Source organism: Amblyraja radiata, chromosome 11, assembly GCF_010909765.2.
Source record: "Amblyraja radiata isolate CabotCenter1 chromosome 11, sAmbRad1.1.pri, whole genome shotgun sequence".
In the NCBI taxonomy this organism is placed as follows: Eukaryota; Metazoa; Chordata; class Chondrichthyes; order Rajiformes; family Rajidae; genus Amblyraja; species Amblyraja radiata.
The window spans coordinates 39,573,180-39,598,696 of NC_045966.1; the positions used below are offsets into that span (position 1 = coordinate 39,573,180).

The 25,517-nt window shown below is 47.9% G+C and overlaps 1 protein-coding gene across 6 annotated transcripts in view; it reads right to left on the bottom strand.

Annotated features, from left to right (window-relative positions):
• The window catches only part of ndst1 (N-deacetylase and N-sulfotransferase 1), a 107,902-nt gene that overhangs the window by 13,944 nt on the left and 68,441 nt on the right, over nt 1–25,517 (bottom strand). For all 6 annotated transcript variants that reach the window (XM_033029748.1, XM_033029742.1, XM_033029743.1 and 3 more), the window contains 7 exons: nt 23,540–24,861; nt 15,327–15,414; nt 13,241–13,395; nt 8,258–8,443; nt 4,058–4,186; nt 462–644; nt 48–144 (listed from right to left, as the gene is read on the bottom strand). In XM_033029748.1, coding sequence (XP_032885639.1) covers nt 48–144; nt 462–644; nt 4,058–4,186; nt 8,258–8,443; nt 13,241–13,395; nt 15,327–15,414; nt 23,540–24,535 — 1,834 coding nt within the window. In that variant the 5' untranslated portion in view covers nt 24,536–24,861. The remainder of the gene's footprint in view (nt 1–47; nt 145–461; nt 645–4,057; nt 4,187–8,257; nt 8,444–13,240; nt 13,396–15,326; nt 15,415–23,539; nt 24,862–25,517) is intronic.

Consider the following 25,517-nt stretch of genomic DNA (forward strand, 5'->3'; position numbering starts at 1 on the left):
GAGAAGATTTATATTTGATCAGTCTCAGGCTGTGGACTTACACTTACCTGACTTTTGAGGGCCAATAATAAGAAGCTTTGGCAGTCTGTCACATGTTTTTTCTTTGCTCCAGATATCTTTGTGTCTTTTATCTTCACATGGGTCCTGCAAGATCAGACACAAGAGGCATGTGTAAGGAGGCATAGTGGTGCAGCAGGTAGGGCTGCTGCCTCACAGCGGCAGATACGGATTTATTTTAAAACTAATTAAAGTTATGGCAACTTGTCCCAAAAGCTCTCTCACTGACCCTTCAGTTCCTTGGCCACCCTTCTTTCCAAATTGGAGGTCAAACATTGTCCTCTCTTGTCGAGCCATCTACACACTAGTCTACTTTAAAGAGAATCGAACGTAAAGTAAAACGTCCAGCCTCCGCTCCACCAGTCAGAGGTCCACTGCTCGGTTTCAGGGCCACGAGCTCTCACCTGCCAGAAAGGGTCCTTCTCCTCGGGGAAGAGCTGGAAGTATCGCTGGGCCAACTGCACAGGAGGCAGGGTCTGTAGCTTCAGGTTGGTCCAGCACTGCACAAAGCTGATCAGATTCCTGAAGGTGTACAGTCCCAGCCGGTCGTTGCCATAGTTGGACAGGTGCGTCATGAAGATGCTGATCTAGGAGAGAGGTGGACGGCAAGGATCAGGACTGCACTCACACACACCTATCTACCAACTACCTTGCAGACCCTCGGACTGTATTTAATCGGACTTTACTCGACTTTATCATAGTTTATCATAAACCTTGGTCTAGGTTTAAGCTCAGGGGTGACCGCGATTTTGCGGTTGCAGCACCTAAACTGTGGAATAGCATCCCGCTCCTCATCAGAACTGCCCCCACCATCGACTCCTCTAAGTCACGACTCAAAACCTATTTCTACTCCCTATTTCTACCCCCTAGCGTTTTTGAGCCCCTCTGAGGGGGAGCTGTAAACAGTTTATGTATGTATGTATGTACATGTATGTATGTATTGTTAGGTCTGTCTACCGTTGTATGTATCAAATTAGTACCTACACTAATGTAAAGCACTTTGGTCAATGTGAGTTGTTTTTAAATGTGCTATACAAATACATTTATTATTATAATAATAATAATAATAATAATTATTATTATTATAGTTTAGTTTTACTTTAGCAATACGGCATGGAAACAGGCCCTTCGGCCCACCGATTCCGCATTGACCAACGAATACTAGCACTATCCTACACACTAGGGACAATTTACAATTTTCACCAAAGCCAATTAACCTACAAACCTGTACATCTTTAGCGAAAACCGGAGCACCCGGAGAAACCCACGCGGTTATAGGGAGAGGTACAAACTCTGCACAGACAGCAACCATAGTCAGGATCGTACTGGGTCTTTGGCACTATGAGGCAGGATCTCTATCGCTGCGCCACAGTGCCACTCTTGCATTCAACGTTATTCCCTTTATCCTGTACCTGTACACTGTGGACGGCTTGACTGTAATCATGTGTAGTCTTCCTATTGACTGGTTGGCACACAAATAAAAGTCCCTCGTTACACATGATAATACACTAAGCATACACTAAATACACTAAAATAACAAATAAATGGTATTGTATTGTATTATTGTATTGTATTGTAAACAAAACTAAACTAAAGTAAATAACAGCATCAGTGCTGTACACCACGACACACCACCCTGCCTGAGGCCATTTGTTGCCAGCCAGGATTTGTCCTGGACTCTTCTTGCCTTCACCTCAAACCCCTTCACCTATCCATTTTCTCCAGAGATGCGGCCTGATCTGCTGAGTTCAGCACTTTGTGTCTCTCATAGGGATTTGATTTAGTTTATTACTGTCACATTATAGTCATAAAGACACACTGCATGGAAACTGGCTCTTCGGCCCAACTTGCCCACACCGACCAATATGCCCCATCTACACTAGTCCCACCTGCCCATGCTTGGCCCATAATCCTCTAAACCTATCCTATCCATGTACCTGTCTAAATATTTCTTAAACGTTGTGATAGAACCTGCTTCAACTACCTCCTCCGGCAGCTCGTTCCCATACACCCATCACCCTCTGTGTGAAAATGTTTCCCCTCAGGTTCCTATTAAATTTTTCATCGCTCATCTTAAACCTATGTCCTCTGGTTCTCAATTCCTCTACTCTGGGCCAGTGACTACCCGATCTATTCCTCTCATGATCTTGTACTAGACCACCCCTCATCCTCCTGCATGTATAGTGAAAAGCATTTTTGTTCCACAGTGTACAGATACAGGATAAAGGGCAAGATAAAATCCAGTCAAGTCCGATTAAAGATAGTTCAAAGGTTTCTAAAGAGGTAGATGGGAGGACAGGACCGCTCGCCAGTTGGTGATGGGATGGTTCATTTGTCTGATACCAGCTGGGAAGAAACTGTCCCTGAATCTGGAGGTGTGCGTTTTCACACTTCTGTACCAATCTTGCCTGATGGGAGAAGGGAGAAGCTAAAACTAAAGAAAATACATGATCGATGGTCGTCGTGGACTCGGTGGGCCAAAGGGCCCGTTTCCATGCCATCTCTAAACTAAACTCTCTGTCTGTGGGAGCACAATTGGTACCTCGCATCACTAGAGACACGCGTTTGATCCTCACTGCAGCTTTAGTTTAGTTCAGAGCTACAACACGTAAACAAGCCCTTCGGCCCACCAGGTCCGCACTGACCAGCGATCCCCGCACATTAACACTACCCTACACACTAGGGACAATTATACGTTTACGCCAAGCCAATTAATTTACAAACCTGTACGTCTAGAGTGGGAGGAGATCGAAGATCTTGGAGAAAACCCATGCAGGTCACTGGGAGAACGTGCAAACTCCGTACAGGCAAGCACCCGTAATCAGGATCGAACCCGGGTCTCTGGCATTGTAAGGCAGTACCTCTACTGCTGCTCAGTGGTGCCGCCAGCTGCTGTCTGTACGGAGGTGGCTCGTTCTCCCTGTGACTTCTCCGGGTTTTCTCCGGGTCTTCCGATTTCCACCCACCTCCTAAGATGTGCAAGTTTGTAGGTTAATTGGCTTCTGTAAATTGTAAATTGGCCCTAGTGCTGCGCAGGATAGTGCTGGTGCATGGGGAGATCGCTGGTCGGCACAGACTAGGTGGGCCGAAGGGCCTGTTTCCTCGCTGTATCTCTAAAGTCTAAAGTCCACTCCTATCAAACCCAGAGATAGACACAAAGTATTGGAGAAGCTCAGTGGGTTAGGCAGCATCTTTGGAGAACATGTATAGGTGACGGTTCAGGTCGGGACCATGCCAAAGGGCCATCTGCACAAGGCAGAGGCTTTAAACCTCCCCTCCCCGGGAGCAGTAATTACTTCCCTCTCTCTGCGTCTCTTCCATCCGCAGCAAGATTTTGGCATGAGGCATCCTGGCTGGTTTTCCATCTGTGGCAGGGAGAAGGTGTGAACCACCGCCTGCCAAAGTATTACTGCTAAATCGTGAAAATAAACATCCCAATCTGCTGCTGGGACACACTGTGATGGCAACTATTGGCGTCTTCAGTACTCAGCAACTCTCTCCTGCTGCTAAACTATCAATCCACACGTCTATTTTCTATTTATTTAGTAGATAATTTTAACTTCCGTCAGCTTGACTGATTTAAAGATTTTGCCTGGAAACAGGCCCTGCGGCCCACCAGGTCGACATCGACCAACAATCATGAAGAACAGTCCCAAACTGAAATGTCACATCCTTTTTCTCCAGAGATGCCGCCTAACCTGCTGAGTAGCATTTCTGTCTCTTTGGTATAAACCAGCATCTGCAGTTCCTTTCCAAACATGCGTTTTCTTTAGTTTTAGTTTATAGATGCAGCAGGGAACCAGGTCCATCCGCCCACCATGTCCACACTAGCTACCCATCACCTGTTCACATTAATCCCACGTTCTCATCCCCTCCCTACACACCAGAGGCAACATTTGACAGAGGCCAATAAACGTACAAACCCGCCCGTCTTTGGGAAACGGGGGAAACCAAGGCGGCCACAGGGAGAACGTGCAAACTCCACACAGCAAGTACTCACGGGATTGAGGAGGATGGTGAGGAATAGCTCTCCACCGTTGATGATCTTGTCCAGCTCCTTTGGTCCTCCAGGGTACTCGTTGTAGAATATAGTGTGCGTGAAAAGACCGCAAGTTTGACGGGGCAGAACCTGTACGAAGGAACAGAGACTGAGAATAGCAAATAGTCACAGAGGCATGCAGCACGAAAACAGGCCCTTCAGTCCAACGTGTCCATGCTGATCAAAATGCCCCATCTACACTAGTCGCACCTGCCTGTGTTTGGCCCATAGCCCTCTAAACCTTTCCTATGGCGGCAGGGTGGCGTGGTGGTATGCCTGTTACCTCACAGCGCCAGAGTCCCGGGTTCGATCCTGACCATGGGTGCTATCTGTATGGAATTTGCATGTTCTCCCTGTGACCGCGTGGGTTTCCTCTGGGTGAGTTTGAGTTTAATTTATTGTCATGTATACCAAGGACACTGAAAAGCTTTTGTTACATACTATCTAGTTAGCGGAAAGACAACAAATGACTATAATTGAGCCATCACTGTGTACAAATACAGGATAAATGGAATAACGCAAATAATATTTAGTGCAAGGTAAAGCCTGTAAGGCTCGATCAAAGATAGTCTGAGCGTCTCCAATGAGGTAGATAGTGCTTCAGGACTGTCGTCTCTAGTTGTTGGTAGGATGGTTCCCTCCCACGTTCCAAAGACATACAGGTTTGTAAGCCCTCAGTTAATTGTTTTCTGTAAATTGCCTCTAGACTGTAGTATAAATCTAGCGTATGGGTGATTGGTGGTCAGCGTGGGGGCCTGTTTCCCTGCTGCATCTCTCAACTAAACTATCCATGTATCTGTCCAAATGTCTTTTAAATGTTGTTATAGTCCCTGCCTCAATTACCTCCTCTGGCAGCTCGTTCCATACACCCACCACCCTCTGAGTGAAAACATCGCCCCTCAGGTTCCTATTAAATCTTTCCCCCCTCATCTTAAACCTATGTCCTCTGGTTCTCGATTCCCCATCCCTGGGTAAGAATATATGTGCGTCTATCCGATCTATTCCTAGATCTAGACGATTTTCATGACATCTTTGATTATGTTGGCTGCTTTCCCAAGTGTAGATGGAGTAGATGGTGGGGAGTCTGGTCTGTGCGAAGGACTGAGCTACATCTACAGCTCTCTGCAATTTCTTGCCATCTTGGGCAGAGCTGTTCCCAAACCAAGGTGTAATGCAAGCTGACAGTACATTTGGAGAGCTACCTGCGGAGGTTGCACTGGCAGCAAAGGTTGGCAGTAAGCTGCAAAGTCGTACTGTGAGGATTACCGCAGGACATTGCACCCCAAACATCACAGCCTCAGGGGATTGTTAATCCCTTCAGCGAAAGTATAACTAAAAATAAATGTTCAGAGCCGACTCTGACCCAGTGGAACAGCAGAGGTAAAGATGGTGAGGTTGGGGTGTGTTGTGAATCTCAGGACCGGCACAGTCAGTTCTTGTATTGTAGACAAAATGGTGCCAATCACATATCATATTCAGCATGGAAACAGGCCCTTCTGCCCACTGAGTCTATGCCGATCAGCGATCACCCGTTCACACTAGTTCTATGTTATCTCACTTTCTCATTCACACCCTACACACTAGGGGCAATTTACAGCAGCCAGTTAACCTATACAACCCACACGTCTTAGGCACGTGGGATGAAACTGGAGCACTCGGAGGAAACCCACGCGGTCAAAGGGAGAATGTACAAACTTCACGCACAGACAGGGCCTGAGGTCTGGATCGAACCCGGGTCTCTGGTCTGCTGCTGCGCAACTGTGCCACCCTGATCAATTATTTTCTATCAATAAACCCCTCTTTTCCATCAAATAGAGAACAGTACAGCAGAGGATCAGGCCCTTCTGCCCACAATGAACAAGCCAAACATGATGCCAAGTTATGCAAATCTTCTCTGCCTGCACAGGATGCATATCCCTCCATTCCCTGCTGATCAATCTAAAAGCCTGTTAAACTCCACCATTGTTTCTGCCCCCACCACCACCCCTGGCAGTGTGCTCCAGACCCCCCCCCCCCCCAACTGTGTAAGAAACTGCTCCTCACACATCTCCTTTAAACTTTGCCCCTCGCTCCTTAAAGCTAAGCCCTCTAGCCTTTGACATCTGCACCCTGGGGAACAAAGGTTCGACTGTCTACCCTAACTAAGCCTCTCACATATGTTTCTATCAGGTCTCCCCTCAGCCTCTGACATTCCAGAGAAAATAATCTAAGTTTATCCAACAGTTTCCCTCTTATAGACAATAGACAATAGATGCAGGAGTAGGCCATTCGGCCCTTCGAGCCAGCACCGCCATTCAATGTGATCATGGCTGATCATCACCAATCAGTACCCCGTTCCTGCCTTCTCCCCTTCTCCCCTAATCTAGGCAGCATTCAGGTGAATGTCTTCTGCACCCTCTCCAAAGCCTCCACATCCTTCCTGTAATGGAGCCACCAGAACTGCACGCAATACTCCAAATACGGCCTGACCAAAAGCTTATAAAACTGCATTATGACTTCATGATACTCAATGTCCCGACCAATGAAGGTAGTTCAATTGCCAAGTCTTCACCAACTCTCTCAACCTATTTGCAGAATCCAAAGATTGTTGGAGTAACTCAGTGAACCAAGCGGCATCTCTGGAGAACAGAAGAAGGGTCCAAACACGAAACGTTACCTATTTCTTTTCACCAGAGATGTTGCCTGGCCAGCATTTTGTGTCTGTCATCTGCACAGAATCACCACTTGATCCCATCACTTGGGCCCAGTTGAGCTTCGAACTGCTGATGTGTCAAAGCACATTTGGCAAGCACGGGAAGGCACTGAGCAGATGGGCCAAAGCCCACCTCCCTTCATCCTCCTGGTTTACGAGGGACCCTCGATCCTGATCCCACCCCCAGCGGTGTTTGGCTTCCTTGGCCAAGTTCTGGCGGTCAGCACTTATGTCAAATCGACACGTCCCCCTCCCCTAACACGCCCTCTCACCCAAAATGATGACTAGAGAGAATCAAAATCTTAATTAATAGGTGTCCAAACTAGCTGCATTTTAGTTTAGTTTAGTTTATTGTTATGTGTCCCGAGGCTTTTTGTTGCATGCTATCCAGTCAGTGGAAAGACTATAAGTGATTACAATCAAGCTGTCCACAGATACAGGATAAAGGGAATAACGTTTAGTGTTCCTATTTTAGTGTTCTATTCCCCCCACGAATGCTGCCTAACCTGCTGAGTTCCTCCAGGTTTATCAGTTCATAAGTCACAGGAGTCAAGTCCCTGTTTCTACTTGTGTTGTATGGCAAAGAAATCCCAACTTCTCCTCCTTGCTATAAGTTTAGTTGAATTTGAGTTTAGTTTAGAGATATGACATGGAAACAGGTCCTTCGGCCCACCGAGTCCACGCCGGCCATCGATCGCCCGTTCACACAAGTTCTATGTTATCCCACTTTCTCATCCACCATCGTACGCACTAGGTGCAATTTACAGAGGACCAATTAACGTACAAACCCGTACGTCTTTGGGATATGGAAGGAAACTGAAGCACCTGGAGGAAACCCACGTGGTCACAGGGAGATCGTGCAAACTCCACACACACACACACACACACAGACATCACCCAAGGTCAGGATCGAACCCGGGTGCTGTGAGGCAGCAACTTCTCCAAAGTAGCTTTAAACATAGATGGAGTCAATGGTGGGTGTCTAGCCTGAAACCATTGCCCATATTACAATTTTTATTAATGGGCCTCTAGTATTTGTAATTCAATAATTAACTTGAAGCTCACTAAAAAGGCGGCACAGTGGCGCAGCAGTAGAGTTGCTGTCTAACAGTGCCAGAGACCTGGGTTCGATCCTGACTGCGGGTGACCTCGTGGTCCGGTTTCCTCCCATACTCGAAAGACAGTACACGTTTGTACGTTACTTGACTTTGGGAAAAGTTGTAAATTGTCCCTAGTGTGCAGGACAGTGCTGGTGCACGGGGTGATCGCTGGTTGGCGCAGACCTGGTGGGCCGAAGGGCCTGTTTCCGCGCTTCATCTCTAAATTCTAAAGCTCTACAGAGGTGCCACTGTGCCCCCCTATGTTTCCAGTGCAGGTAAATCCTGCCCGTCCCTGTACCGAGCTATGACACCTCTGCTGTCACAGAGGGCGGAGCGGCTCGCGGTTGGGTGGGTCTGAGCCCGACCTACCATGATGCCGTGGTGCTTGAACCCCCGTCGGAAGCGTGCCGGCTTCAGGTGCGGGTATTCCTCAGTGCTTGTCACCTTCATGCCCCAGACCAGCTTCCAGGCTTCATACAGCTGCATGTGTACAGGGTAGACTCCAGAATGGTGGGGAGCTACCGCGTAGCCAATGTCCGTGGGGATTCCATGCTCCTGCAAGGGACAAAGAGCGAGCCCGCCATTTTAGTTTAGCTTAGAGACAAAGCACGGACACCGGTCAATCACGAACCCCACTAACACTATCCTGCACACACTGGGAATAATTCACAATTATAACAAGCCAATTAGCCCAAAAACCTGTACGTCTTTGGGGTGCGGGAGGAAACCGGAGCACCCGGAGAAAACCCACGCAGGTCACGGGGAGAACGTACAAACTCCGTATAGGCAGCACCCGTAGTCAGGTTCAAACCCGTGTATCTGGCACAGTGTGGCAGCAACTCTACCTCTACCTCCCCGTTGGATTGCAACCTTGTCGTGGTCGGGGAGCTTGTGTGTCTCAGTGACCCCTCGAGCAATGCCAGCGGGAGATTCGTCTCCTGTTAGGGTCTCCCATGCTGGACAGGTCGAAGGGTAGAGGCGAGACGAAGAGCGATCGACTGGTCCTCCAGGTAGGAGGTTGAGCACAGGGCTAACAACCCTGTCTCGTAAAACAAATATGTTACGGAAATAGCAACTGAAGGAATCAACACTACTGAATGGAGGACCTTCGTTGCTGCCCTACAGGCCAGGAGGAATAATAGGCAGTAAGTAAGTAAGTAAGTCTACCTCTGCGCCACCGTGCACCCATTTGTAATCTTATATTAGTTTCATACGTTAATAAGTTATAGGAGCAGAATTAAGCCATTTGGTACATCAAGTCTACTCCGCCATTCAATCATGGCTGATCTATCTTTTCCTCTCAGTTTAATGTGGATAAATATGAGGTTATCCATTTTGGTAGCAAGAACAGGAAGGCAGATTATTATCTAAATGGTATCAAGTTGGGAAAAGGGGAAGTACAAAGGGATCTGGGGGTCCTTGTTCAACAGTCAATGAAAGTAAGCATGCAAGTACAGCACGCAGTGAAGAAAGCTAATGGCATGTTGGCCTTCATAACAAGAGGAGTTGAGTAGAGGAGCAAAGAGGTCCTTCTGCAGTTGTACAGGGCACTAGTGAGACCACACCTGGAGTATTGTGTGCAGTTTTGGTCTCCAAATTTGAGGAAGGACATTCTTGCTATTGAGGAAGTGCAGCGTAGGTTCACAAGGTTAATTCCCGGGATGGCGGAACTGTCATATGCTGAGAGAATGGAGTGGCTGGGCTAGTATACTCTGGAATTTAGAATGATGAGAGGGGATCTTATTGAAACATATAAGATTATTAAGGGTTTGGACACGCTAGAGGCAGGAAACTTGTTCTCAATGTTGGGGGAGTCAAGAACCAGGGGCCACAGTTTAAGAATAAGGGGTAAGCCATCTAGAACGGAGACGAGGAAACACTTTTTCACACAGAGAGTTGTGAGTCTGTGGAATTCTCTGTCTCAGAGGGCGGTGGAGGCCGGTTCTCTGGATACTTTCAAGACAGAGCTAGATAGGGCTCTTATAGATAGTGGAGTCAGGGGATATGGGGAGAAGGCAGGAACGGGGTACTGATTGGCGATGATCAGCCATGATCACATTGAATGGCGGTGCTGGCTCGAAGGGCCGAATGGCCTACTCCTGCACCTATTGTCTATTGTCATTCTCCTGCCTTCTCCCTATAATCTTTGATGCCCGTACTAAGCAAGAACCCATCAATCTCTGCTTTAAAAATACCCAATGAACCAGCCTCTACAGGCGTCTGTGGCGTTAGTGGCAAAAGGTAGTGGGTACCTGGAAGATACGATAGTGGTGTTTTAAGAGGCTTTTAGACAATGCACATGGATCAGCAGAGAATGGAGGGATGTGGATCACGTGCAGGCAGAGGAGATTAGTTTAATTAAGGCATTATGTTCAGTGGACTGTGGGCCAAAGGCCATGTTCCTCTGCTGTACCTTTCTACATTCTATGTATGCGCAGGCATAGGAGATTATGGTCATGGTCAGCACAGAATTGTGGGCAGAATGGCCTGTTCCTATGCTGTACTGTTCGATGTTCTATGTTCTATGTATGAGCAGGCAGAAGAGAACAACTTGATATCATGTTCGGCAAATACATTGTTGGTCAAAGGGCCTATTCCTATGCTGAAGAATGGTCCCGACCCAAAATGTTGCCTATCCATGTCCTCCAGAGATGCTGCCTCACCCTTTAGACTTTACTATAGAGACACAGCATGGAAACAGGCCCTTCACCCCACTGAGTCTGCGGCGACTATCGATCACCCTGTATACTAGCACTAACCTGCACACTGGGAACAATTAAGAATTTACAGAAGCCAATTAACCTACAAACCTGCACATCTTTGGAGTGTGGGAGGAAACGGGAGCACCCGGAGAAAACCCACGCGGTCACAGGGATAACGTACAAACTCTGTACAGACAGCACCCGAGGTCAGGATCGAACCTGGGTCTCTGGCGCTGTAAGGCTGCAGCTCTACCGCTGCGCCACCGTGCTGCTGAGACCACACCTGGAGTATTGCGTACAGTTTTGGTCTCCTAATCTGAGGAAAGACGGAGTACAGAGAAGGTTCACCAGACTGATTCCTGGGATGTCAGGACTTTCATATAAAAAGAAAGACTGGATAGACTCGGTTTGTACTCGCTAGAATTTAGAAGATTGAGGGGGGATCTTATAGAAACTTACAAAATTCTTAAGGGGTTGCACAGGCTAGATGCAGGAAGATTGTTCCCGATGTTGGGGAAGTCCAGAACAAGGGATCACAGTTTAAGGATAAGGAGGAAATCTTTTAGGACCGAGATGAGGAAAACATTTTTCACACAGAGAGTGGTGAATCTCTGGAATTCTCTGCCACAGAAGGTAGTTGAGGCCAGTTAATTGGCTATATTTAAGAGGGAGTTAGATGTGGCCCTTGTGGCTAAAGGGATCAGGGGGTATGGAGAGAAGGCAGGTACAGGATACTGAGTTGGATGATCAGCCATGATCATATTGAATGGCGGTGCAGGCTCGAAGGGCCGAATGGCCTACTCCTGCACCTATTTTCTATGTTTCTATGTTACTCCAGCACTATGTGTCCTGTGCTGTACTGTTCTAGCCTTCCCAAGTAGTAAGGTCTCTCCCTATAGCATGTATGTGCCACACAGTAGTTTATAAATACTTCGCCAGTGCAACGTGACTGTTCCCACAATGGGCTCTTTCAGAGAATCTTTCACAATGACAACCACAGTTACCCGACACCGCACTCTCCCCATCTCAGCATCACTGCTTTAGAAAGAAGCTCCTCAGAGTTCAGGGGAAACAGTCTGTGACGGGAACAAGGGAAGAGCGAGGCCAGAGGCCAGAGGGCCTGAGTGAATACTCGAGGGGATTCTGCATCTATTATCAGCATTCAAGCAGCAAGGGCAATAACGAACACTGCAGGGAATACCGACCAGGCTGCTGCTTTTTAGATACGATCGTGCAGGTCCACCACCGATTCTCCGGCCTACTTGATTCCAGAGCCTTGCCGTATTATCCGATCGGCCGGCTGTGGAAGTCCCCATGAGGTTGAGATCAGCCACCTCACCCGAATAAAGGGAATAACGTTTAGTGCAAGCTAAAGTCTAGTAAAGTCCGATTAAAGAGAGTCCAAGGGTTTCCAATGAGGTAGATGGGAGGTCAGGACCGCTCTCCAGTTGGGACGGTGATAGGACTGTTCAGTTGCTTGATAACAGCTGGGAAGAAACTGTCCCAGACACAGAGAGTTGTGAGTCTGTGGAATTCTCTGCCTCAGAGGGCGGTGGAGGCCGGTTCTCTGGATACTTACTAGATAGAGCTCTTGAAGATAACGGAGTCAGGGGATATGGGGCAAAGGCAGGAACGGGGTACTGATTGGGGATGATCAGCCATGATCACATTGAAACATAGAAACATAGAAACATAGAAATTAGGTGCAGGAGTAGGCCATTCGGCCCTTCGAGCCTGCACCGCCATTCAATATGATCATGGCTGATCATCCAACAGTATCCCGTACCTGCCTTCTCTCCATACCCTCTGATCCCCTTAGCCACAAGGGCCAGTGGCGGTGCTGGCTCGAAGGGCCGAATGACCTACTCCTATGCAGACACTCCAGCACTTTGTGCTTTCTTTGGTAAACTAGCATCTGCACTTCCTGGTGTCTTCCTTCCTCTGGCTTCAAATTTCGCACCTCTTTTCTCCTTATCTCTTTTTATCTTGTCATCTCTGGCCTTGTCCAACCATCTGCCTATCATACCATTCTCCCCTGTATCTCCACCTATCACCTGTAGAAACAAGGAACTGCAGATGCTGGTTAACAAAAACAAAATACACCAAGTGCTGGAGTAACTCAGCCGGTCAGGCAGCATCTGTGGAGAACATGGAGGGGTAATTTCAGACTTCTGTGCCTCTGGCCCTAATGGGACAGGGTAGAAGAGCGAAATGTACAGAATAGTGAAATAGAGTGGATTTGGAGACGATGTTTCCACTAGTGGGAGAGGCTAGGACTAGAGGTCGTAGCCTCAGAATTAAAGGATGTTCTTTTAGGAACGAGAAAAGGAGGAATTTCTTAGGTTAGAGTGGGTGGTGAATCTGTGGAATTCTTCGCCACAGAAGGCTGTGGAGGCAAAGTCAGTGTATATATTTAAGGCAGAGATAGATAGATAGATTCTTGATTAGTATGGGTGTCTGAGGTTATGGGGAGAAGGCAGGAGAATGGGGTCAGGAGGGAAAGATCGATCAGCCATGATTGAATGGCAGAGGAGACTTGATGGGTCTAATTTTACTCCTGTCACTTATGATCTTATGATCCTACGAAGAGGAAGTGAACAGGGTGAGACTGGCCCTTGATTATGATGGTGGCCTTGCCGTTTGTACTCACCACTGCAAACTGCTTGTTGAGGAGCATTTGCTCGACGAGGACTGACTGGTTGTGGAAGAGGTGAGGTTGCATGTGGCTCCACATGTGGGGGAACCACCAAAACTCCTTCATGTTGGACAGGAGCAGATTGTCCCCTTTGTCCTCCTCATCAGTCCCTGGAGAACAGGAGGGCAACTCACGATTAGCAACATTCCTGGCTAGACGTACACTATTCAATGCTCAACAACATTTAACTGCATGTAAAAAACATTTAGACAGGCACACGCACAGGAACGGTTTAGAGGGATATGGCCCAGGCAGGTGGGAGTAACGTAGATGGGGCATCTTGGATGGCATGGATGAGTTGGGCCAAAGGGCCTGGGTCCATGCTGTGTGACTCTATGACTCTATGACACAGGAACTGCAGGGTGCTGGTTTACAAACAAAGGTACCAAGTGCTGGAGTATATCAGCGGGTCAGACAGAATCTCTGGAGAATAGGGATAGGTGATGTTTTGGGTCAGGACTTTTCTTCAGACGGGTGGAGGTGGGTGGGGAGGGGACAACTGGAAGAGAGGAGGGAAAGAACAATGCCTGGTAAGTGATAGGTGGGGCCTGAAGAAGGGTCACAACCCAAAATGTCACCAATCCTTGTTCTCCACAGGTGCTGCCTGACCTGCTGAGTTACTCCAGCACTTTGTGTCTTTTGTTTTTCTAAACCAGCATCTGCAGTTCCTCCTTTCTACAAGCACACCTCCAAGTTTGCGGATGACACAAAGCTGGGTGGCAGAGCTGCAACGAGGATGCTATTATGCTGCAGGGTGACTTGGACAGGTTGGGTGAATGGGCAGATGCATGGCAGATGCAGTATAATGATGATAAATATGAAGTTAACCACTTTGGTGGCAAGAACAGGAAGGCAGATTATTATTTGAATGGCGTCATATTAAGAAAAGGGAAGGTGTAACGAGACCTAGGTATGCTTATACATCAGTCACTGAAAGTAAGCATGCAGGTATAGCAGGCAGTGAAGAAAGCTAATGGCATGTTGGCCTTCATTGCGAGAGGATTTGAGTTTAGGAGCAAGGAGGTCCTACTGCGGTTGTACAGGGGCCTGCTGAGACCGCACTTGGAGTATTGTGTGCAATTTTGGTCTCCTAATTTGAGGAAGGACATTATGGCTATTGAGGAGTGCAGCGTAGTTAATTCCCGGGATGGCGGGACTGTCATATGATGAAAGAATGGGTCGACTGGGCTTGCATTCACTGGAATTTAGTAGGATGAGAGGGGATCTAGAAATATATAAAATTCTTAAAGGATTGGACAGGCTAGATGCAGGAAAAATGTTCCCGATGTTGGGGGAAGTCCAGAACCATGGGTCACAGTTTAAGAATAAGGGGTAGGCCATTTAGGACTGAGATGAGGAAAAGATTTTTCACCCACTACAAGAGCAACTTTTTCACACTGGGTGGTGGGTGTATGGAATGAGCTGCCAGAGGAGGTAGTTGAGGCAAGTACTATAACAACATTTAAAAGACATTTGGACAGGTACATGGATAGGAAAGGTTTAGCGGGATAGTGCAATGTGCTGGAGTAACTCAGCGATCTGGCAGCATCTCTGGAAAAAAAAGATGGGTGGCGTCGCGGGTCAGGACCGTTCAGGTAAACTGGAGGTGAGAAAAGACCAGGACAAATCAAAGCCGGCCGCCAATTACCTCAAGCAGGGTGGTGCCCTGCGAGGCCCATTGTTGGCTAGGGAAGTATGATTTCAAGAGGGATACAATAGTGGAGAACGGTGGTTAAACGACTAGGGTGGAGAAAGGGGCAAGGAAGGGTTGGTGGGGGGGGGGGGGGGGGGGGGGTGGGGGAGGTGGTGGTAAGGGAGGGGAGTGAAGGTAGAAGTTACTTAAAATTAGAGAATTCACCGTAGAGGGATATGGGCCAAACACAGACAGATGGGACTAGTGTGGATGGGGCATCTTGGTCAGCATGGACAATGTGGGCCAAGCGGCCTGTTTCCGTGCCTTATGACTCTATGACACTAGAGCTAGACAGTGAGAGACAGTCAAGGGCCGCAGCAACTAACAGAGCTTGACAGCAAAACCCACCGGTGTAGTAGAATTTTCCAGAGAATCCCAGGTTGAAAGTGAAGTTGGGAACATGAACCCGGAACTGATTCTGGGCTTCGAGCAACGCCTGTAAAGAATGCAGTTAATACGAGTCATTAACTCACATTAAATTCATGTTCATACATTATAGGAGCAGAATTAGGTCATTCGGCCCATGAAGTCTACTTCGCCATTCACTCATGGCTGATCTATCTTTCCCTCTCAACCCCATTCTCCTGCCTTCTCCTCATAACCCCTGACACCCTTAGTAATAGTAGGATTAAACGAGAACTTACCAGTTTGAAGTTTGATCGTTATTTTATGAGGAGTAACGTTGAGGGATTACGTGAAGAACCCCGCCAGGACGCATGCGTGCCATTCTTCAAAGCAGCGGTGTGAAATCACAGATAACTGTAATGACTAAACATAGTAAGATTAGAGAAGAGATACCAGTTGAGTATATGATCAAGGGTGGGAGCGGAGGGCACGTAATCTCTCAACGTTACTTCTCATAAAATAATGATCAAACTTCAAACTGGTAAGTTCTCGTTTAATCCTACTATTTTACTTCGGAGTCACGTGAGTGACTACGTGAAGATTTTAAAGCTCTGTGATTTCATGCCGTGGAAACGAGTCCATGCATCACATCTGCCTTGATTATGGGGAGAATAGTGTTAACATCATTAGACATCAATACGATATTGAAAACCCAACGATAAATATATTACCACCAAATTATAGCTCCTATTTATGGGGTAAATTATATTACAGAACTTTAAATTGTTTCTGCAAATTTTCCAGGTTCAATGACTGGTTTGTTATAAAATCGTTGGAAAGTTTTCTCCGTTGACCATCCTGCTGTCTTGAGGATTTGGTCCATAGGAACATCCAACTTCATAGCTGCCGATGTAGCTGCAGCCCTGGTGGAGTGAGATTTAAAAATGCTAGTGTCTACTCCAGCCTTTAGTAGGACCTGTTTTAGCCATCTAGAGATGGTCTGGACTGTCACTGTTTTGAGTGGCTGTTTGTAGCTGATTAAAAGTGACAATTCTTTCACTCTGATGATCTTAGTATACTCCATATATAATAGTAAGTGTGTTACAATACAGAGACGATCATCTGTCGGGTAGGCCCTAAATTCTGTTTTTAGGCCTGCTGACCCCTGTCTGTTTTGTTTGACTAATTCATTGATGTGAAAAGTTAAATTTCCAGATGAAATAGTCATGTTGTCCAGCCTTAGTTTCTGTAGTGACTGGACCCTATGTGCCGTGACCAAGGCCATCAGCATGACTGTTTTCATAGTCAGTTTCTGTAGGGACAGAGCTGTAGCTGGAGACCAGTTTCTTAACATGGTCAGTACAATGCTCACATCCCATATTTGGGAGTACCTGGTTCTTGGGGGATTAACATTAAAAATACCCCTCATGAGTTTGGTTACCAGGGTGTGTCCCAACAGAATGCCGCTCTGTTCCTTGCCACAGGTATGTTGACAGAGCACTTCTGCGCAGTTGATGGCACTATGACTGAGCCTCTCATCGTAATGGAGGCTTGCCAGGAATTCCAGAACAGACGGGATGTTCATAGATCTGTGGGTGATGTTTATTGTTGTGACAGTACTTCCCATTTCTTGATGACACCAAGTACTGTTTTTTGGTGGACTGTCTGTGGCTCGCTGAAATAATATCCACTGTTCGGTCCGTCAGTCCCAGGTGTAGTAGGGGTGCTTTCAAACTCTACAAATTAATAGGTTTATATAATTATGACATGGGTAACTTCCCCTTGTTGCGGGATGAACCAGTAAATTAGGTCTATGATGGATGGTGATGCATGGTTCTAATACCATGTCGAGTATCACCGGGACCCATAGTTGAGTAGGCCAATCGGGTACTAGCAAAATACCAGACGCGGAGTCTTGCTGTATATTCCTAAATACCCGACTGATGAGGCAGAAAGGAGGGAATGCATAAATAAACAATCCCCCAATGCAGCGAAAATGCATCTGTTGCCACTGCCCCAGGTTCTGGTTCCCATGAACATAATTCGATAGCTGGTGTGAGTCTGGATGCGAATAGGTCGATAACTGGTGTTCCATGCCGTGCTGTAATTTCAGCAAATACATTTTTATCCAACATCCATTCAGTGTTTTCATTGAATTTGCGTGACCTGTTGTCTGCCACTAAATTTAGTTTACCTGGTAAGTAGGTAGCTGATATCCAAATATCGCACCCCATCCAAGTGCACTGGCATCAGTTTGTAGTTCCATAGACGGGTAGCTGATAATGTTTGGATTGGAACAATGCCTAATGTTATCTTTCCACCATTTTAATTCCATTATGGCCTCTGTTGGTAGCTTCATTGGTCTGTCAAAATGACCACCATAATTTTTGAGTGCTCGTATTTTAGCCCTCTGTAATTTTTGATAATGTAAAGGTCCGATTTGTGTGGCTGGAAACGCAGCCACTATAATGCCAATTATTCTTGCTACCAGTCTGATGGATGGTTTTGTGATGTCAATGATTTTGCTGCAAGCCTCCATGAAGGCTGTAACCTTTTCTTTCGGCAAAGTCGCTGACATGTGAACTGAGTTAAGGGTGAACCCCAGATGATCCATTGTGTTAAATAACATCTGTGGTCACCTCTAATGGGTACTGTATAGTAAGCATCTTTTAAAACGATGCTTGCCATGTAGTAACCTAGGAAATCAATTGCTTAGCAGTAACAAAGGTTTCCATCTAGTAATGAATATATAGTACGAAAGTATTCAAATTAGTCAAATCTATGATGATGCGGCAACCACCATCTTGTTTATGATAAAGATTTTGGACTCGAATTCCTGTGATTCGTGTTGGGTTTCCTCCATTACTCCTTTTTTATATGGCCACTGTAGTTCAGCATGCGCTTTTGATTTTTCTTTGCCTGTAAGCATGAACATTCGGTTCGGTACATGCTGATCTGGAGGATTATGTTTTTGTATAAATTCTATGGTATAACCCTATACTTCTGAAAATATAAGTGTCGGTAGTTCATTTATTCCATGCATCCAGATAGAATTGTAATCTCCCACCAACCTCGTAAGGAACCAGACCCACCTACCTCCATGGTTACTATTGGTAGGTTTGTTACTTTTTCGGCATCCTCCGTGGCACGTTGAGGCGCCGGTGTCTGGATCTGTAGTTGGGTCGGTGTTGAGGGTTAGCGCATTCCCCAGGAAGGCCGGTCTGGGCCATGGCCTAAAAAGACCGATGTTGAGTGTTCCTGGCCTTTGAGCTTTCACCAGTTTGTCTTGGCCGACTGGGGTGCTTTTTCCTGGCCGAAGTAGTTTTTAGACGTTGCTTTAATGAGCCCCAGGGTTTTACCCTCTTCGTCAAGTTCTTTTACCTGTTTTGATAAGTTGCCTCCAAATAGTAATATTGGTGGTTTGGAGGTTCCAGGTTTGCATGGGCCTGCAAATTAGGGTCTAAAGCCGGTTGGATGGCACTTCTTCCTAATGCTGTTTACTCGTATTGGTAGTTGCAAAATAAAGCCAGTGCACCCTGGTGATCTTGTGTCATGTCTTTTTTGTTTATTGTGCGGGCGAAAACCGTGATTCCCGCTGTTAGGACTTTCAGAACTTTCTGTAGTTTCAAGTCCCTGGCTCTGATTGAGGCTCCGACATGTTTTCAAATACACTGGTTGATACTGGGAACATTCAGTGTTTTGCAGTTCCCTGGTGATAAGTGTCTTGCTGTGGTGTCCAATAATGCCTGTCCTTATAGCTGGTTGAATGACAAGTAGTCGATACTTGCAGCTATTTTAGGTTCCAGGTTTTGGCCAGTTTGGTCGGGTTGAATAAACTGGGACACCATATCCAATAGGTTTTCTTGCACCCCATGTGCACTAGGGGTATGTTCTGCACCCCTCTTCAGGGTCAGCCCAGAATTGACCCCCTGTACTCCCCTCTGATGAGGGAGAAACACTGTGCAGCCCTACAAGAGGTACTGCTGTAGGACTTACTAGCTGCCCACTGTGACTAGTCTCCATCTCCCGGAGCCTGTCACTTTGGAGTACTTGCTCCAACAGCCGCTCCAACCGGCTCCAATGCTCACGGGCACTGGCCGTCGCGGCTGCTCCTGAAGTCGCTCCTGCTCCAGTTCCTGCAGCCGCTCCAACCGGCTCCAATGCTCACGGGCACTGGCCGTCGCGGCTGCTCTTGTTCCCCGCTCCCAGCCGCTCCAACCGGCTCCAATGCGCACGGGCACTGGCCGCTTACGGCTGCTCCTGAAGCCGCTCCAACCGGCCCCAATGCTCACGGGCACTGGCCGCTCGCGGCTATTCAGAGTCGGACTCATCAGAATCAACGACTCTGTTAGTTTTTTGCTTCGCTCTACCGCCCGGCCATGGCCGGTGCGGGAGCGAAGTCGGGCACAGCTGTTCCCATTTCGGGAGATTGGCGTGCCGTTGGCTGCTGCTGCTGGCTGCCCGCAACTCCGCGGTTCTCCCCCGCCAGCTTTTTCGCAGCCTTTGTGGATCTGGTCCATGTCTCCACCTGTAAGGTAAGTGGAAGGAACGCAGAGTCTCCTTACCTGCTGTTCCCGGCTTTCAAATTCTGCCGCTAAGGGGAACGTCGTTCCCCCTGCTGTGACTCGTTGCAATGCGTGTAGCGATATGACACGCATGCGTCCTGGCGGGGTTCTTCACGTAGTCACTCACGTGACTCCGAAGTAAAATCAAGGCCCTGTCAATCACCATCTTAAAAATACCCAATGACTTGGCCTCCACAACCGTCTGTGGCAATGAATTCCACAGATTCACCACCCTTTGACGAAATAAATTCCCTCTGACTAAAGAATCTCCTTTCTAAAGGTAAGTTATTTTATTCTGAGGCTGTGCCCTCTGGTCCTAGACTCTCCCACTGGTGGAATAACAGTAATATCAATGGGTAAACATCGAAAAGGGTTGTGAGGCTATACCCTTCATCTACTTAATCACCCCATAATGAAAACAGCTCCCGTCTTAGAACACAACTGCAGACTAGGTAGGTACATGGATAGGAATGGATTAGAGGGATATGGGCCAAATGCGGGCAGGTGGGACTGGTGTCGATGGGGCACCTTGGTCAGCATGGGAAGGTTGGGCTGAAGGGCCCTAAAATGACCCTAAAGGGGGCACAGTGGCGCACAGCGAGAAGAGCCGCTGCCTCACAGCACCAGAGACCCAGGTTTGATCCAGGTGCTGCCTGTCTGTGTGGAGTTTTTACGTTCTCCTTGTGACCCCGTGCGTTTCCTCTGGGGGCTCCAGTTTCCTCCCACATTCCAAAGACATGCGGACATCGTAGGTTAATCGGCCCTCTGTAAATTGCCCCTTGTGTTTAAGGAGTGGATGAGAAAGTAAGATAACATAGAACTTGTGTGAACAGGTGATCAATGGCCAGTATGGACTCGGTGAGCTGAAGAACTGTATCCGTGCCGTATCTTCCAATCAATCAAGTCATTATCAGTTCATTGGAGATGTTTTAAACCAGAGGAAGACAGATTCGCCACAATCCCACCACCAATCACACCTTCCCATCCCACCACTTTCCTCCTTCCCCAGAGACTGCTCCCTCCACAACTGCTAGGTTCACTCATCCCTTCCAACCTACCCCACCCTCATCTAATCTACTTTCCCCTGCAACCATAGGAGATGAAGCACCTCCTCCCTCCCCTCCACCCAGGGACCACGACAGTCCTTCCAAGTGAGACAGTGGTTCACGCGCACGTCCTCTAGCCTCATCTACTGCGCCCTGTGTTCCTGATGAGGCCTCCTCTATATCGGCAAGACCAAGGATAGACTCGGCTACCGTTTCACCAAACACGTGCTCAATCTGCAATGGCCCGCCGGATCTCCCGGTGGCACCATTTTAACTCCCCTTCCCATTCCCACACTGACCTTTCTGTCCTGGACCTCCTCCATTGCCAGAGTGAGGCCACACGTAAACTGGAGGAAGAGCACCTCTTCTCTTGTTCCGGTTGAGTAGCTTATAACCCAGTGGGATGAACATTAAATTTTCCAAATTTTGGTAACTAACCAACAATACCCCACACCCTTTTTTTCCTCATCTCTTCCATTTGCCCCTCTGGATGCCCCCCCCCCCCCCCCCCCATCCCCTTCCACCTATATTCCTTCCTCTGGCTTAACATATCACTCATCGATCCTTCTCTCGTTATCTCATACCTTTTGTCTTTTCATCTATTGCCTTTGTCAAAGTCCATAAACCAAAACCTACCCTCACCATCACTTCTCTTGCAGCTTTCCCCCTTTCTCTTCTGTCGGAGACAAAGACCTGGAGTAACTCAGCAGGTCAGGAAGATCTCTGGAGGACGTTGATTGGCGGGACCATTCTTCAGACTGGGTCTCAAGATGCAGAGCAGTGGACCTAATCTGAAGATTGGGACCCGACCCGAAACGTCACCTATCAATGTTCACCAGAGGTGCTGCCTGACCCGCTGAGTTATTCCAGCACTATTTGTCTTTTTTTTGTAAACCAGCATCTGGGATTCATTGTGTCTATTTTTCTGTATTGTAAATGTTCTCATTCTCACTCACACACTCATTCACAATCACTCACTCTCACTCCCACACTCACACTCTCATGCTGTCTCACACTCACACAAATACTCACACTCATTTTCACACACTCACTCTCACTCGCACACAATCACTTTCACACACTAACTCACACACTAACTCTTACATTCACTCTCACTCACTCTCACACACACTAATTCTCACACACATGCTCTCTCACACTCACACACATACTTACATACTCTCACACTCACACACACACACACACACACACTTTCTCTCACTCACACACTCACTTACGCACTCTCACTCATGCTCTCTCACTCCCAAACTCACTCACGCACTCTCACTCACACTCACTCTCGCAAGCTCACGCACTTACACAAACATAGCTACATTCACACTCAGACTCACATACACACTCCCTCTTTCTCTGCCTCCATCTTTCCACCCACATTCCAGCAGCTAGTATGTCCTCTGCTGGGACGTGAGCTATGACCACGTGTGATTGCAAGCCTCTGGCAGATTACAGCACAGAAAACCAGCTGGCAACAAGCCTCCAACCAACCCAAAGGCTGTTTCCTGAAGACTAAATGTCTGGGCGTAGAGGCTAACATTCTGGGCTCAAACTGGAATCAAACCTCCCCTGAATTTCTCTGAGCTTATGGCTGAACTGATATTTCATGCTATCAAGCATTTTTTAATTTCTTTCTTTCAGAAATTACAAAAAGAATCGTTTAGCTTCACGCTGCCTTAGAAAATCAGTCGACATAATCAAAGACTTGTCCCTGTCCTACCCCGGTCATTCCTTCTGCTCCCTGCTCCTGTTCGGCAGAAGCTACAGAAGCTTGCAAGTGCGCACCACCAGACTCAGGAACAGCTTCTTCCCCTCTGTTATCAGGCTTCTGAACGGTCCTTCCATAAGCCACGGTACTGTCTGATTCACCTCTATCCCATTGTGTATGAATTTGTTTTTTTGAAAACAGAGGCACCTGGGGTGACCTGTTCATTCACTCCTCAAACCGACAAGACTCAAGGAACTGCAGGTGCTAGAATTTTGTTGGGACACAAAGTAATGGAGTAACTCAGCAGGACAAGCAACATCTCTGAAGGACATGGAGAGGTGATGTTTTGGGTTGGGGACCCTTCCTCAGACTGTGTGCAGTGCTCTACATCTTCAGATCCAGACTATGGGAGGACCTCATTGTAACTTACCGAATAGTGAAAGGCCTGGATAGAGTGGATGTGGAACGGATGTTTCCACTAGTGGGAGAGTCTAGGACCAGAGGCCATGGCCTCATAATAAAAGGACGTACCGTTAGAAAGATACGGAGGAATTTCTTTAGTCAGAGGGTGGTGAATCTGTGGAATTCATTGCCACAGACACCTGTGGAGGCCAAGAATGGATATTTTTAAGGCGGAGATTAATAGATTCTTGATTAGTAAGGATGTCAGGGATCAGTCATGATTGAATGGTGGAGTAGACTTGATGGGCCGAATGGTTTAATTCTGCTCCTACAACTTATGAACTTATGAAGGGTCCCAAAACGTCACTCATCCATTCCCACCAGAAATGCCATCTGACCTGCTGAGTTACTCCAGCACTTTGTGTCCTTTCTTCCGAGATGTGTGTGACCTGCTGTTACTCCACCAAAACCAATGCTCACCTTCACGTCCTCCGCCTTCATCCTGGTGCCTTCCTTCCCGACGAAGATGTCGTCGATATCCACCAGAAGGTACCTGTCCAAGGACAGGGACAATCGCTTGCCTGTCAGGAAGGAGACGGCGTCTACGAAGACCAGCTTGTGGAGCCAGAAGTTCATGTTGTTTCCGAAGAGGACTCGCTGGATGCCGTCATGGAGCCCCAGGTCCTGGACCGCCGTGGTATGGAGGGCAGCATCCACCTCCATGTGGGGGATCTTCTCCGCCGACTTGGTCTTGGCCAGCAACACCGGCTCATAGGTCGAATGGTTGGACTGGAAGACCGTCCAGTCATCACCTGGGAGGAAGCCCTTCTCCATCTCCTTGGCTTTGGTGATGTAGAGCAGTGGAGACCTTGGGTTGATGCTACAGTCCTTGAGGCCAAGGTTGGAATGGAGATAGAGTGGGAAACCCTTGAGCTGGGCGCTCAGCAAACTATTCTCGTTGGCCTTGAAGAAGCCAATGATGCCAACGCTGTACTCGATGCAATACTTGTCCAATAGTTCTCGGTTCCAAGCGTCTAAATTCACGTACTTTAATATATTTTCATACACAATAAGGATGAAGCGACCCCTGTCCCCATCTGTCAAGGTGGGCATGTCCCCCTTTCCGGGGGCGATCTCAGTGTGGTACCTAAAGCGGCTGGACTCCAGAATGGCCACGATTTCCTGGCCCAGTTGAGTGTACATGCTCTCGACGAAGACCAGCACCACGGGGTCCGTGCGGGAAGAGTCGACCCGCTTGGCGGCTTTGGTGGGGAGCAGCCTGGAAGGGGTGACCCTGGAATTGTCACAGTCCGAGACCTGGAGGTCGCTGGAGGGCTCCGTCTCCTGCCTGGTGCCCACGTACAGGAAGTAGCCCGAGATAAACACCGTGGCCATACAGAAGGCAAAGAGAAGCAGGAGAACTCCTTGCAGAGTGAGCTGTCGAAAGACCCGGTGGAAACGGCTCAACAAATTCATGCTTTACCCACGCACGCAACGGAATGCAACGCCCTTCCCTTGGGTTTCAGCCCGACAGCTTATCTTCCGACGGAAATGGCGATCTCCGCTCTTGACCTTGCTTGGGTTTCATGTCACCATCGCAAACCATCGGTGGCCGTAAGAACCGGGAGCGCAAAGGTGCTCAGACGTCCCAGGATCGGCGGCGCGTTGGCGACTGGCTCTCATGCCCGTCCGTGAGGCAGTCCATGGGTGGGCGAGCGCGGCCGAGCATGGGCGAGCGTGGGTGAGGTGCCGGCCCGACCATCAACCAGAACGATCACCACTCGGACAAACCCCAGAGCATCCTGCAATGAGCAGAGGCAACAATCAGTGGGTGATCCAGCAACGCACTTCACTTAAGTCGCAGCACCGCGTTGGGCACTGCAGTGGGCAATTCATTCAACCACTACATTAAACTATTTAATTCATTGAGTGGGTCAAGCAAATCATTAATTTGAGCTGTTACCAGGCAACTGAACTGTCCTATCACCAACTAGAGAGCAGTCCTGACCACCATCTTCCTCATTGGAGACCCTCGGACTATCTTTAATTGGATTTTCCCGGACTTGTTTTCCTAGATTTTCAGAAGGCCTTTGATAAGTTGCTGCACGTGTGGCTGCTAAAGAAGATGAGAGCCCATGGTATTAGAGGGAAGATAGTAGCATGGATAGCAGGCTGGCTGGATGGCAGAAGGCAAAGAGTGGCAATAAAGGGGGCTTTTTCTGGTCGGCTGCCAGTGACTAGCGGTGTTTCACAGAGGTCAGTGCGAGGGCCGCTACTCTTCACATTGTTTACCAATGATTTGGATGAGGGGATTGAAGGCTTTGTGGCCCAGTTTGCAGATGATATGAAAATAGGTGGAGGGGCAAGTAGTGTTGAGGATGCAGGGATTCTGCAGAAGGACTTGGACAGGTTGGGAGAGTAGGCAAAGAAGTGGCAGATGGAATACAGCATTACAAAG